The sequence below is a fragment of the Pseudochaenichthys georgianus genome, chromosome 12 (genome assembly GCF_902827115.2).
Source record: "Pseudochaenichthys georgianus chromosome 12, fPseGeo1.2, whole genome shotgun sequence".
Taxonomy (NCBI): domain Eukaryota; kingdom Metazoa; phylum Chordata; class Actinopteri; order Perciformes; family Channichthyidae; genus Pseudochaenichthys; species Pseudochaenichthys georgianus.
This window is the reverse complement of record NC_047514.1, coordinates 15,977,809-15,992,020: the sequence shown is the minus strand read 5'-3', so window position 1 is coordinate 15,992,020 and position 14,212 is coordinate 15,977,809. Positions and strand designations below refer to the sequence as shown.

The window sequence follows — 14,212 nt, the reverse complement described above, 5'->3', positions numbered from 1 at the left end:
AGGCAATAACATATCTGTGATCAATTTGTGATCAATAAAACACACAAGTTAAAACTAGATAGTCAAATTAGGCAGGTTTAATTTAAAGGTGGATGTGTTACATGTGTACATTATCTGATGAAATGTCCTGACAATCCAGTTCATCTGATGTAACACCCTTTGCTCTTAGGCTATTTACATGCATATTACACAGTGTTTGCAAATGTCTTACTCATGATTGTGTCATCACAACTACTAATGATACCAACACTACATCATGTAGTACTCCTTGAAAAAACAGCAACATGAGAATGAACGTCAGTCCAATTAATGTGGGCCCATTATTCTTAAAAAAAACAGGAGTAACTTCAAATGTACAAAATGTGAAAATGCACCCTTCCTCAATCTTTAGAGTGGCGTGTCATTGCTCCAACTGTGTTCATGAATACACTTGACAGACAGCCAATAAGCATCCGCACGGTGGGCAAAAGCCGTGACGTGTCCTCGACCCGATGTGTGCAAATCAGCGGCCGACAGCGTGCCGGCGGAAACCAATCAGCACGTTCCAACGAACAGCTGCTCAGCCAATGGCGTGCCTCCACGATGGGAAAGAAGTGACGGCTTATATATGAAGAGAGCACGGTTCATTCAACATCATTACACAGAGGCAGGAATACAGAATACACCGAAACTGAGAGATACACCGCTATAAGAGACTGGAACCAGTTGAGGCAACGCCAAGGCCGTTAATTCATTGACAACACTGCAATCAAGGTATGTATACGCATTGTTGTGAATATGAATGTGAGACAATGTAATATTTTGTGACACAGCGTTGGTACTCATTTTTATGAGTTTCATTACGATAAACCTGCCAAATTTGACGATGTTAAGTTTACATTAGTCTTTTAATTATGAAGAGAAGACACTGATTTGTGATATACCATGCATTACAACGTGCTTTTAAGAGCTCCTTATGGCAAAGCATTTTTTCCTGGCATGTCTGCTAGGCAAGCTAACGTAGCTAGCTACCGGCGAATAAAAAAAAGAGAAGGAGACAGTGGTGTTAGCACTCGGAAGAGGCAATCGGGCTCCACCCACATTACCCATAGTCTTTCAACGCTTATATTTGACCTTTTTGGGGATTTCTAAGTAAAGGTTACATTTCCCATCTATCATAACATGTATAGTGTATGACACTATCTATCTAACCCTACCATTAGCTGTTAAGTTAGCGACCTGAACTTTGTAGACCGCAAGCACATGTCATGACAAGACACGTTTGTTAACACCGTTTTTTTATTTCCCCCAGATTTCTTCTGTAGATCAGAGTTCAAGCAAAGATGAAGATGAAGTTGATGTGGGTAGTAATGCTGGTGGCCGGCACAGTAATTGCCGATGACGACGACAAGAGGGAGAGTGTAGGGACTGTGGTTGGAATCGACCTGGGGACCACCTACTCTTGGTAAGATAAAAAAAAAAATCAAAAGCCCTCAGGCTTCATGGCCTTAGAGGACAATGATATGATGCAAATTGTGAAATGACTATTGAGTGATTTTAATTTGTTTCATGTTTTCCTGTAGTGTTGGAGTTTTCAAGAATGGCCGTGTGGAGATCATCGCCAATGACCAGGGTAACCGTATCACCCCATCATATGTTGCTTTCACGGCAGAGGGTGAGCGTCTGATTGGTGATGCCGCCAAGAACCAGCTCACCTCTAACCCTGAGAACACCGTCTTTGATGCCAAGAGATTGATTGGGCGCACTTGGTCAGACTCTACTGTGCAATCTGATGTCAAGTACTTTCCCTTCAAGGTGAGTTTTTATTATGCATTACAGTGCAGCCCAACTAAATGCAACAACAATGATCTGTCTAAAGTTGTAAAGATTGAGCAATACACTTTTATATTTATACTAATATGGATACATGTTCCTCTTTTAGGTTACTGAGAAGAAGAGCAAGCCTCATATTCAGGTCGACATTGGAGGTGGCGTGATGAAGACTTTCGCTCCGGAGGAAATCTCCGCCATGGTGCTGACCAAGATGAAGGAGACTGCTGAGGCATATCTGGGCAAGAAGGTACAAAAACCGGAAAGATAATGTTTGTCAAAGGTTAAACCGCTTTTGAATAAACATGTTCATTTTATCAATAATTTAACGTTTTCGTCTTTCCCTCAGGTCACACATGCTGTGGTAACTGTCCCTGCCTACTTCAATGATGCCCAGCGCCAGGCAACTAAGGATGCTGGAACCATCGCTGGTCTGATTGTTATGAGAATCATCAATGAGCCGTAAGTGTCCAATGATTTATTCATCCATTTCCTTTTTTTTTATTGGGAAAATATTCCCCCCTTCCTGTATTATAATATTTAATTGTATTCTTTAGAACTGCTGCTGCCATCGCTTATGGTCTGGACAAGAAGGACGGCGAGAAGAACATTCTGGTGTTCGATCTGGGCGGTGGCACCTTCGATGTCTCCCTTCTGACCATTGACAATGGTGTGTTTGAAGTGGTTGCCACCAATGGTGACACTCATCTTGGAGGTGAAGACTTCGACCAGCGCGTCATGGAGCACTTCATCAAGCTGTACAAGAAGAAGACTGGCAAAGATGTCCGCAAAGACAACCGTGCTGTGCAGAAGCTGCGTCGTGAGGTTGAGAAGGCAAAGAGGGGGCTGTCTGCCCAGCACCAGGCCCGCATTGAGATCGAGTCTTTCTTTGAGGGAGAGGACTTCTCTGAGACCCTGACCCGTGCCAAGTTTGAAGAGCTCAACATGGTACGTTGCATTCCAGTTGCATACCAGTTGCATACAAGCTAAAAATAAAACTACACCCGTTTCATAAAACCTTATGTTCACCTTTTTTAACCTTGCCTTTTTTACTTTTCCAGGACCTGTTCCGTTCCACCATGAAGCCTGTACAGAAGGTAATGGAAGACTCTGACCTGAAGAAGTCCGACATTGATGAGATTGTGCTGGTTGGAGGTTCCACCCGTATCCCCAAAATCCAGCAGCTGGTGAAGGAGTTCTTCAATGGCAAAGAGCCCTCTAGAGGCATCAACCCTGATGAGGCTGTGGCATACGGAGCAGCTGTGCAGGCTGGAGTGCTGTCTGGAGAGGAGGACACTGGTATGTAATCTTCATTATACACTAGTGTATAGTTGACCGGTTGCAGCTTGCCAACTTTATTTTGTTAACTAAACATTTTCCTCTCTTGCAGGTGATCTGGTTCTTCTCGATGTGTGCCCCCTGACTCTTGGTATTGAGACTGTTGGTGGAGTAATGACCAAGCTGATTCCCAGGAACACAGTGGTGCCCACAAAGAAATCCCAGATCTTCTCTACAGCCTCTGATAACCAGCCTACTGTCACCATCAAAGTTTATGAAGGTAAGACGAGAGTAAATTTGCCAACATAATCGAACATGTGTCATTTTATTTTTTGCAGACAGAAAAATGAAATATTGCTCCAGCTTAATCGTCCATTTTCTCCATAGGCGAGCGTCCTCTGACAAAAGACAACCATCTTTTGGGCACTTTCGACCTGACTGGCATCCCCCCTGCCCCTCGTGGTGTACCACAGATTGAGGTCACCTTTGAGATCGATGTCAACGGTATTCTGCGTGTCACCGCTGAGGACAAAGGCACAGGCAACAAGAATAAGATCACAATTACAAACGACCAGAACCGTCTTACCCCTGAGGATATTGAGCGCATGGTGAACGAGGCCGAGCGCTTCGCTGATGAGGACAAGAAGCTCAAGGAGAGGATCGACTCTCGCAACGAGCTGGAGAGCTACGCCTACTCCCTGAAGAACCAGATCGGCGACAAGGAGAAGCTTGGCGGCAAGCTGTCCGATGAAGATAAGGAAATCATCGAGAAGGCAGTGGAGGAGAAGATTGAGTGGATGGAGTCCCACCAGGAAGCTGAGCTAGAAGATTTCCAGGCTAAGAAGAAGGAGCTGGAGGAGGTGGTACAACCCATTATCAGCAAGCTTTACGGTAGTGCGGGCGCACCACCACCTGAGGGTGCCGAGGGTGAGCAAGAGGAGAAGGATGAGTTGTAGGCAGGATTCAAGTCTTCTGCCATCCCTTGCCTCTCTGGTAGTTACATCTAGATGTGTATATATTGGACTGATGGGACTCAATAGTGAGAGGAATGGTTGGGAAGGGGTGGCGATAACAAGCAACCATTCTGCATTTTCTGAAAGACTTTAAGATGAGTTTCAGAGAAAGGTGTTCTCTTCGCTGTGAGGCGGAGATATTCGTCAGCCCGGATATGAGGCTAGCTGCTGCTGTTCTCAGGCAGTCCTGATGGGGTTCTGTTGTGGGTGGGGACAGGTGTCTGTGGGTCCATTCAGTGTCTGTGGGTCCATTCAGTGTCTGTGGGTCCATTCAGTGTCTGTGAGATCAAGAGATTGTTATGTTCACAGGCATACTAAAAGTTATTTATTGAATCTGGTCATTGTACTTCAGGAAAGACATTGAAATAAATGTTTGATACAAAATGATACTTGATTTGTCTCTTTTTTTTTTTACATTCATATATAATTTAAAGATCAAAACATGTTTTTGTCATCCGAGCTTGTGCACTTTGCAAATTAACAATGCATTAATGTCCAACTTTTTTGTTAGCAAAAATATTTATGCTTCAATTAATTACATTTTTTCATTAACAGAGGGTTATAAAAAAATGATTGACCTCTAGCCAGTTTTAGTGTTTCCAAAATGGACACATCCTATATTGAAATATTCAATTTCGCATGCATTTGATTTATTGCATACAGTTATGAAAGACAGCTTTGCTAATTACTGTACTGTCGGATTCAAATACATTATTGCACTAAAATGTTTCCGTAAGGTTAACATACAACTGGTCTAGAGTTAAATGGTTTACAAATAGTTGCCAGTGGCTACTAAAACACAGCTTGGCAGGGGGTTCAGTAAGTTTATTATCAGACCTAAAAATAAACGGGGCTGTACATTTCCACTAAAAATAAAATGTGTATTTGTGTTCCGCATCTGTATTGGTGAATAGACCCAACATAAATGTATGCAGATTACTTGATTGAATATAAGCAAATTATTTAAACGGCATTTGTAAAGGAATGACTGCCCTGTGCTTTGAGCCATAGACGCAGCTGATGACTGCAACAACGAGTGGTTCTTTACAAACATTTTATTCCAACTTTGGTAAATAAATATTACAAAATCATGTCACTACAGTCACAACACAGTCATTATGAATGACACCCTGGGTGTCCATTCCTCCAAATACAAAGGCCAGGTTTATTGTCTCTGAGGCTGCAGGGCTGTTGGCCTCCTCCCCATCTCCCTCACCACACACCTTCCAGGGCAATACACACATGGAGTGGTCCAGGCGGTTGGGGGGCATGTCCCCTTCAAACTTCATGAAGATCCATCTACATTTTTCTGCAAACAGAAGGTACACTGTTACATTTAAATGTTATACAAATGCAAAATAAGTTGCTGTGGTGTACAGGAACAACTACACTGCCCCCTAGCATTTATTTATGCATTCAGTGTTGTGTACAGTATGAAGTAACACTTTTCAGTCACAGGCATTAGGAAAAAAAAAGATGTACCAGTGTTGAATCTGTACATGGAGTTGCTGGCGCCATCTGCTGTCATGCCCCCAAAAATGTAGATGTTTTTGCCCAGAACGACAGTAGAGTGGGCTGCTACTCCTGGTGGGATGTCTCCTTTGGTTTGCACTTTCTCCCACTTCATGCTCCCTTTAAACAGTACACACAATTTTATTTTCTTAAACAAAACAAGCTTCCCAAGTTCTGAGGCTCAACATTGTAATCCTGTATGATCCTCTTATATAAATGCAGCTAGGAAATATATTCACTTAGATCCTCTTATGATTAAGGAGAGTTCAGGCTTACTTGTGTCAAGAGAGTACATGTCATTGTGAAATTTGTCTCCAGCCATGCCACCATGAATGTAAATCCTTAATCCAACTGCTGCAACAATGTGTCCATGTCTGGCTGGCAGGTTTTTGCCTTGTGTTTCTGGTTGGGACCAGGTGGAAGACTCTGGAAACACCAAAAGATAAAATATGTCATATACAGATTAAGATAGCTCTACAGGTGTTACTTACACAATTAATGATATCTCCTTTTGTACCTCTAAAAAAAATCCCTTAAGATATCTCCTTAAAAGTCACCGTAAAGTAAATACATAGTAAGTAAAATAGTATTTTAACACAAGGTATTTTTGACAGCATTTTAGGCCCAGGATCATTCACTGAAAAATCAATGTAACATTAAAGGCTGGAGCAACATTACCTTATGTGGGTGGTTATACAAGAAGTGTCAAAACAAAATGTAATCTGTGTCAGAGATGTTAGACATAGTTGAACATATACCTGCAGCAAAGACATGGAGTTTGGGGTCTGAGACAGGTGCAGCTCCTGCTTCTCCGCCAGAACAGACATATAGTCGGTCCCCTAGGCAGGCTGAGTTAGTGTGATATGTCCTGGGACCGGGGGGTTTGCCATTAACCTCTACATTCTTCCAGCGAGACTCACTCTCTGGACACACATTTAAAAAGTGGAAAATACTGAGAAATCTTTGGTCACATACTATACAATCCAACTGTCTGTCACAGAGACAACATTGGTTAAAACACTGTGAAAAAACATACAGCCTTGTTACTTCCATTGGACACTTTGAATTTGTTTGATGAAGAGAGATTGCAAACAATACAGCAACTGATTTCATATAGTAGATCAGTAACTCTTTCTGTGAACTAAGCCCTGTTTCTGTAATAACAGTGCAATGCTACAAATGGAGATGACAGATTACTTGGTGAATTTAAAATTAGGATTTACCTGCTAGCTGTATGCTCTGGACACAATTGCGATTGCCGCTCTGCTGTGCCCCTCCAAACACCCACAAGCTCTGAGGGCAGCTCTCTGGCACAAAGCTGCAGTGTTCATAACGCGTCTGCAAACCCTCCCACTCCGGGATGTCCCATTCATGATTATCTGGTGGGTTCAGAAAGAACAAAAATATAAGGAAAGCTCGAGAATACAAATGTAAAAGGAACAAAATGATGATCATACCAAGTACATAACAAATGAAGGTGTTTAACCAATAGGGTGCTGTGTTAGCTCACCTAATGTCATAATCATTCATCAGTGAATGCAATATAAACTACTTCCATAATATATTTCTTTACACATTTTTGGTGAACAGTTTAAAAACACAGTTAAGCATTATATGTCTGGATCGGTTGTTTGCTGACAGTTTCTACCTAGATTTATGATATGCGAATGTGAGAAACTTCCGTTGGGGTTGGCTCCCCCTACAATAAAGATTCTTCCTTTTCCTCCATCTGCAGATGGGACAAACGTGCATGTGTGACCCACACTAACACCTGGAGCACTGCCCCTGGGTATCAAAGAATACCTGTTGACAACAACACAATTGGGTAAAAGGTTTGCTCATTACATCACTATGATAAGTACAATGAAATTATATTAATTTACTTACCAAATTCCTTCTTTGGGTTTATCAAGAGGATCAAGTACTGGGAGAAACTCCATGGCTGTCAAATATACATGAATTAATCTGGTGTTACTGTTGTTTTACTCTGATCAGGGATACATCTGTTACATATTCAGTGTTGGTCCGGTGCGATAACAAATAGCTAATATATGACAAGCTTTGGCCACAATCATTGTTGATTTTTGTACTTATTATTCTGATAAAAATAACTCTCTATAAGCTAATGGTATCCACAGAAGCCATTAGCAACGTGAAATCTAGCTACGATCGAAGCAACAACTAAAATATGTTTGAATAGTTCCTCTTGTAAAGGATTAGAGAAAGGCGGTTTGTAGAACACACTCGTTAGCAGGTCAAATGTATTTTTATTTAGCGACAATGTCACTTAGAGCACGCTAAGTACAGATAAGTTGCTAACGATACATGCTAACTAAAAGAGAGAAAACTACTTCCTCCACACTGACCTGTCCTTCCGGGTGGAAAGGGGAGAGTGTAATCGAACTGAAGTCCGTATCCTTTTGCACCACTTTCTTACGTCAATACAGCGGTTATTATTGCTACATGATACTGTGTTAATATATTTTAAATATAAGTCCAAACTATTGCACAGCTGTTCGTTTAAGACAGGACGCAGATGTTACGCTGGCAATGATGATTTACGCTGGCAACGTTGGTTGCCATGATTGAGACAGAACTTCCAAACGTAGTTGCCATGGTTGCCATAAGCGCATGCGCAGTTCACTCAGCCTGTCAATTCTACCCGACCCCCCGACTTTGAAAAAGTTCCTAATTGTTGACACGCATTTAACATTAACGTGGACTCTAAATATGAGGCATAAAAGAAGCCTTTGGCAGTTTACATTCTCAAAAAAGTGTCTTCAGTTCCTGCCTGACTGAAAACTAAAGTAAAAAGGTAAGTAATGAGTGACAGCAGAGCAAGGACACACGTGTTTGCAATAATAAGGATTGATTGTAGTCACAGAGCTAACGCTAGCTTACAATTTGTTTCTCTTTCCCCTAAATACAACATATACAAAACCCCAGCAGAACAATTGGGAAACAATTGTGGGTGTTATGAAGTTTCAAAGATACCAGTAACTCATAGCTGGAACCATGCCGTGGCTGCACAGTTTAATGTTTTAACTAGCTTAAATAAATCAGTTTAAAGATGGCGGTCGAAAGGGAAATATCTCCGTAAATTGAAATTCGTACTAATTAGCCTATATAAATAAAACAACTTCCGAACCAACCCATTAGTTTGTTTCAACATAAAATGTATTAATACAAGTTTATTTGTATTCATTATATTGAAGACACACTTCTGGTTTCTAGTTTAGTTCACGATACGATTATATAAAACCATTTATACACTGGAGAATTGGTGTGCAGGGCAAACGTTGCAGTACAAAGTAGGAAAGAGTCCATTTACTTTGGGAGCGAGTTTAGATAAAATGTATTCACTGTGCTCAAGAGTCTAGAAATGCCTTTCGAACTGTGGTTTTATTTGTCTGACCACCTATGTATTTTGTTTGTGCAGGTTCTTCGTCAGTATGATGACACAAACGTCAGAAGCTGTAGTTTTGGGAAATAAGGTAAACATCTTTACATTGCAGCAGATTAATTGTGCAACCAAATGAACAGTAATATCCAATATGATACAACCACTAACCATGCATGTTGGCCTCCACAATCCCAAATAAAGCCATTTAGATAAATATACTTAACATTTCAAGCTACATTTTCACTTTTGTTTTCATTCCAATTACATTTTAAAGGTGTTTTTATATTGTATCTACTCCTTAAGCGTGCTTTAAGAGTAAAACTTGCCTGTAGATCTACTCCAATCTTAATAAAGGATAGGGTTTAGTATTGTATGCAGTATTGCAATTGTGTTTAAGATGTAGAGCAGCACATTTATTCATGTTTGCATATGCCAAACCAATTATAGATATTGCGTTCACAGTCCTGTTTGAGGGATTATGTGTTATTGCAAGCAGATCTCAGTCGATTCAAAATTAAATGTATAAATGGCACACAGATTTGACCTTAACCCATATTTCCAGTAAAATGTGTATGTTCAAAATAAAAAAATAGACAAATGGTCTGCAGATCCGTTGCAGAGTTAGCAGCATCTTGTGGTTACATGTGGATGTTGCAGGGACCAACTGTACTTACATTCACCCTATAGTAAAAAGCCTGAGATACATTTTTAGCCATTACATAATATATCAATAATATATTTGATCTATACTACATGAAACATTAATGCAATGTATACAACATAAATTAGCTTGCAACTCACCACATGTTATATAGTAAACATTTAAAATGGATGCATAGGATGCATTTCAAATACAGTTACTTGTAATAAATGTATTTTTTTTTCTTCATGTAGTTTTCTATTAGGGAGGTTATTTCTCAAAGTAGTACAGTATAATAATTTGTGGTGTGTAGTGTGCTTTCAGAATCAACCTTAAATGTGTTTCATAACATGTCCAGTAGGTTGTGCCATCATCTTTTTGTCAAATCTTCAAATGATGGGCTAAATCAGGGGTGTCAAACTCAAATACACAGTGGGCCAAAATTATTGAAATGAACTTATTGCACATATTAAACCTGGATCTAACAAAGCTTGAATTATTGCCTATAAAAACAATATTACACATTAAATAATCAGTTGCATTCATTTCTTATGGCTCTATCTGCAGCTTTTCCGGAGTCATTTCTTATGATTAGATTTCCCTCAAAGAAAAAAACAAACATGCCCTGTTGTCGCAAGAAAAAGAGTGCAGAAGGAAACATCCACGTGGGCTAAATGAACTTGGACAGCCTTGGATTGTTTATGGTATAAATCAGTTGTTTCAGCTATTTCTTGTGCCAATTTCTTGTGTCAATATATTGGCATGTGGACAAAAATATAAAATACTTTATAATTGACTGAACTAACTTGACCGTCTTTAACAGCATGTTATCAACACACATATAACCACAATGAAACAATATTCTTTAGTGTGAGGAGCTGGTTTTCTCTTTGGCTCAATACAAAATGTATTTTCTTAAATCCATTTATGTCACGGTCGAGTGAAGGAAGCAGGACCCAAATGCAGATAACTTTGAGAAAACCTTTATTTCAAGGATACTGAAAAATGAATGACAACACGGAACACTCACCGGTGAACTCAGTCACCAACAAAACAAAACTACAAACGTGACATAACATGAGAATTGTGACAGAACCCCCCCCCCAAGGGACGGATTCCAGACGTCCCTAAAAAAAAACCCCCACAAAAGTACAAAACCTCAAGCAGGGTGGGTGGAGGGGTTCTGGAGGAGGGACACACAACTAGGGCCACCAGGGTGGGTGGAGGGGTTCTGGAGGACGGGTCTTGGGCTGACAGCCCAGGAACACAGCGGAGGACCAGGAAGGGGTCTCGGGCGGACGGCCCGGGGGTCAAGACAGAGTCCAAGGTGGGGACCATGGAGGGCCGAAGGCAGCGGCAGGAAGAGTCAGGGGGCCGGGCCCAAGGGCAAAGGCAACGGCAGGAAGAGTCAGGGGGCCGGGCCCGAGGGCGAGGACCGCGGCTCTCAGGGGGCCGGGCTCGAGGGTGAAGACCGCGGCTCTCAGGGGGCCGGGCTCGAGGGCGAAGACCGCGGCTCTCAGGGGGCCGGGCTCGAGGGCGAAGACCGGACAGCTCCAGAGGCCGGGAAGGAGCCGGTGTCGACCGGACAGGATCCGGAGGCCGGGCAGGAAAGCGCTGATGGGACGGCTCCGGAGACCGGGCAGGACCCGGTGTCGGCCGGACAGAAACCGGAGCCGGTCGGACAGGCTTCGGCAGGATCCCCCACGGAAGAGGACCAGGAGTTGGCAGGAACCCCGGCGAGACAGGTGATGGACATGGGGCTGGCAGGGCCCCCGGTAGAACCTCCAATGGTACGGGATATAGGGTTGGCAGCAGGGCTCTCGACTAACTTTTTTCCCCATCCTCCCGGAACCGTCCCGAAATACAATCCAAGCCGTCCCGAAATTAATGTGGACCGTCCCGAATTTTTTTTCTCTTTTTTTTCTACATTATCATTAGTTAAAATCATTCAAAGTGACCTTTAACATAAATAAAACATCATACAAATAATTAGATGATAATTCATCAACCTTTTTATTTTAGTAAATCATTCAATCACATAAACAAAGGCCAAATATATTTAAACAAACACACAAACGAGAAAATTACTCTAATATTGAATCCAATCAAGTCCCATCCAATTATCAAAAAAAATCCAACACTGTGTCCTGAAGACAGAACCCAGAGTAACCACTAACCAGGATGACAGTCTGTAACACAGTCAGGAGACCTTTACAAACTGCCCCGCCCCCTCGCACATAGACGGGACAGAGAGATCTCATCTGGATTGGAAAGCTCGAAAATACATCAAAGACGCATGTTTTAGTCTTATTGCATATTAGAAACGGAGTTGGTGAAACTGCGATATAATGTGTATGTAGCAATAATACATATGACATATATTTTTTAAATGTCTCCTGTACCGATAAAAAGTCTGATAACGTCGGAGCTTAACGTTACCACTGTCTTTAATAATTCCGGCCCGTTTAACACCGGGACTCGGTACCCATCCCTACATGGGGAGAGGCGCAGCATATTGCTAAGGACTAAATACGATGGAGGGTTCTCATCTCAGCCTTATTACTCATAGGGGATGAAGAGGAGTAAGTAAATAAAGAGGCCGGTGCTCCAGGGTCTGGTTCTGCTGTGCGTTTTTGTGATGTAACGGTAAAACATTTCAGAATTCCTCCACGGGATGCCATTGTCATTGTACATCACTCAACCCGCGAAATACACACACTCAGTACATAGCTAGACCCAGAGCCATATTATATTAATCTGGCTAGACCATAGAGAGCGCGAATTTGCGGACCAGGAATTCGCGGGCACAGCCAGCGGCACAGCCAGCGGCACAGCCAGCGGCACAGCAGTGGCTACATGTGTGTATTTCGCGGGTTGCTAAATGTTTTGTGCGTGTGTGTTTATGTTGACAAGGAGGTTTAATAACTGTGTGCTACACAAAACGTGCAGTCGGTTTCATTTTCATCTCCGTTTGTAGTTAGCAGGATATTTTTATTTTAACTCTCGTCCCAAATTCGTCCCAAAATTATTTTTTATCCTCCCCGACTAGTGCTGCGTACCTGGACTCACATTCAGGTTCAGGTCCGGACTCAAGTCCAGAGGTTCAGGTTCAGGTCCGGACTTATAAGTCCGGACCTGAACCCATGGCTTGTGTCAAGTTGTGTGAGTAACTAAAGTGAACTTATTGTGAGCTAATTATCAATTGAAAATTAACTCATAATCAACTCAAATTCAAACTCATCAGGTTTATTGTGCTCCCTTCCAACTTGTGTCTACATTTCTCTACAAAGTACAAATGTGCCACTTAGTCTACAAATGACTTATGACAGCAACTACAGTGAACTACTACAAAGTTCAAACATTTATTTCATTTACCAAACTAAAGTAACCAAACAGTCCCTGAGCTGACTGAGCCTAAATCCCTAAAACGTTGCTGAAAGGTAGAGTGTAGAGTAGACTATACGCATCACACTGTTACACACCTAATATACAGTATAGGCTACACTCTAGTGACTGTACAGTCAGAGTGTACTGTACTGTCTGTGCACCATGTATTTTCTACAACTCTACAATACATACTGTTAGAAATTAAAATCAATGTTGATATGGCGTAATTTTGAATTAAAAACACTAATTTAAATCACTTTTATTCTGAAAAAACTGAAAGTTCACACTATTAACTTAAAACTTTTATTCTGAAAATTCTTCACTTCCGGTTAGCATTAGCATGTGGCGAAATTCTACGTTTTCAAACCGTAAATCGAAGGTGAAATGACATGTGATGTTGTACACTGAGCACACTGGGATTAGCACTCATTTATTGACGCTGAATAACGTTTATCAGGGAATGTTTAAATAACCACAGACACCAGAATATACGTAAGTGCTAGTTTTTTTGCGAGTCCAAGTACCGGTTCCTGACGTTCCGGTTTTAACCGGACTTGAACCGAAACTTTTTACAAGTCCAGTACCGGTTCGGCGTACCGGTACGCAGCACTATCCCCGACACTATTTTTTCCGGCCCCGGGACGACGGGACGTCCTTAAGCTCGAGCCCTGGTTGGCAGGACCCCCGGCAGAAGAGTAGTCTGCGGGACCTCCAACGGGACAGGACATAGGGTTGGCAGGACCCCCGGTAGGAGAGTAGTCGGCGGGGCCTCCAACGGCACAGGAAACAGGGTTGGCAGGACCCCCGGCAGGGGAGTAGAAAGCGGACCTCCAACGGCACAGGAAACGGGGTTGGCAGGACCCCCAGCAGGGGAGTAGACGGCGGGACCTCCAACGAGACAGGAGAAAGGGTTGGCAGGACCCCCGGCAGGAGAGTATTCTGCGGGACCTCCAACGGCACAGGACACAGGGTTGGCAGGACCCCCGGCAGGGGAGCAGACGGCGGGACCTCCAACGAGACCGGACCTAGGGTTGGCAGGACCCCCGGCAAGGGAGTAGACGGCGGGACCTCCAACGAGACAGGAGAAAGAGTTGGCAGGACCCCCGGCAGGGGAGCAGACGGCGGGACCTCCAACGAGACCGGACCTAGGGTTGGCAGGACCCCCGGCAA

General features: G+C 42.6%; 3 protein-coding genes across 4 annotated transcripts in view; 2 read left to right on the top strand and 1 right to left on the bottom strand.

Moving 5' to 3' along the window:
- The first annotated feature begins 618 nt into the window (after positions 1-618).
- hspa5 (heat shock protein 5) lies at positions 619-4,487 on the top strand. The gene is made up of 9 exons (XM_034095310.2): positions 619-753; positions 1,292-1,444; positions 1,563-1,794; positions 1,922-2,059; positions 2,159-2,271; positions 2,367-2,757; positions 2,871-3,108; positions 3,200-3,367; positions 3,475-4,487. The coding sequence occupies exons 2-9, from the start codon at positions 1,323-1,325 to the stop codon at positions 4,041-4,043; spliced, it is 1,971 nt and encodes a 656-aa protein (XP_033951201.1). The 5' UTR covers positions 619-753; positions 1,292-1,322; the 3' UTR covers positions 4,044-4,487.
- A 653-nt stretch (positions 4,488-5,140) lies between these two features.
- rabepk (Rab9 effector protein with kelch motifs) lies at positions 5,141-8,185 on the bottom strand. Of its 2 annotated transcripts, XM_034095312.1 has the most exons (8): positions 7,979-8,185; positions 7,500-7,554; positions 7,261-7,415; positions 6,836-6,991; positions 6,371-6,535; positions 5,889-6,038; positions 5,583-5,732; positions 5,141-5,409 (listed from the first exon to the last, which is right to left on the bottom strand). In XM_034095312.1, the coding sequence occupies exons 2-8, from the start codon at positions 7,550-7,552 to the stop codon at positions 5,189-5,191; spliced, it is 1,050 nt and encodes a 349-aa protein (XP_033951203.1). In that variant the 5' UTR covers positions 7,553-7,554; positions 7,979-8,185; the 3' UTR covers positions 5,141-5,188. The 2 variants fall into 2 exon arrangements, with proteins under 2 accessions (XP_033951203.1, XP_033951202.1); XM_034095311.1 differs by lacking the exon at positions 7,979-8,185 and having other exon boundaries at positions 7,500-7,972.
- An 87-nt stretch (positions 8,186-8,272) lies between these two features.
- The window catches only part of rgs3a (regulator of G protein signaling 3a), a 167,589-nt gene continuing 161,649 nt past the window's right edge, over positions 8,273-14,212 (top strand). The window contains 2 exon segments of the mRNA XM_034095308.1: positions 8,273-8,427; positions 9,052-9,106. The gene's annotated coding sequence lies outside the window, so the exon portion shown is untranslated.

What these genes read in the sequence shown, in the direction of transcription:
- rabepk (XM_034095312.1), bottom strand. Translation starts at nt 7,552, where the DNA reads ATGGAGTTTCTCCCAGTACTTGATCCTCTTGATAAACCCAAAGAAGGA. An exon ending in TTCGCATATCATAAATCTAG is followed by an intron (nt 6,992 to 7,260) that starts GTAGAAACTGTC and finishes TGAACCCACCAG; the next exon opens with ATAATCATGAATGGGACATC. An exon ending in CATGTACAGATTCAACACTG is followed by an intron (nt 5,410 to 5,582) that starts GTACATCTTTTT and finishes TTCTGTTTGCAG; the next exon opens with AAAAATGTAGATGGATCTTC.
- hspa5 (XM_034095310.2), top strand. Translation starts at nt 1,323, where the DNA reads ATGAAGATGAAGTTGATGTGGGTAGTAATGCTGGTGGCCGGCACAGTA. An exon ending in CTGGGGACCACCTACTCTTG is followed by an intron (nt 1,445 to 1,562) that starts GTAAGATAAAAA and finishes GTTTTCCTGTAG; the next exon opens with TGTTGGAGTTTTCAAGAATG. An exon ending in AGGCATATCTGGGCAAGAAG is followed by an intron (nt 2,060 to 2,158) that starts GTACAAAAACCG and finishes TCTTTCCCTCAG; the next exon opens with GTCACACATGCTGTGGTAAC.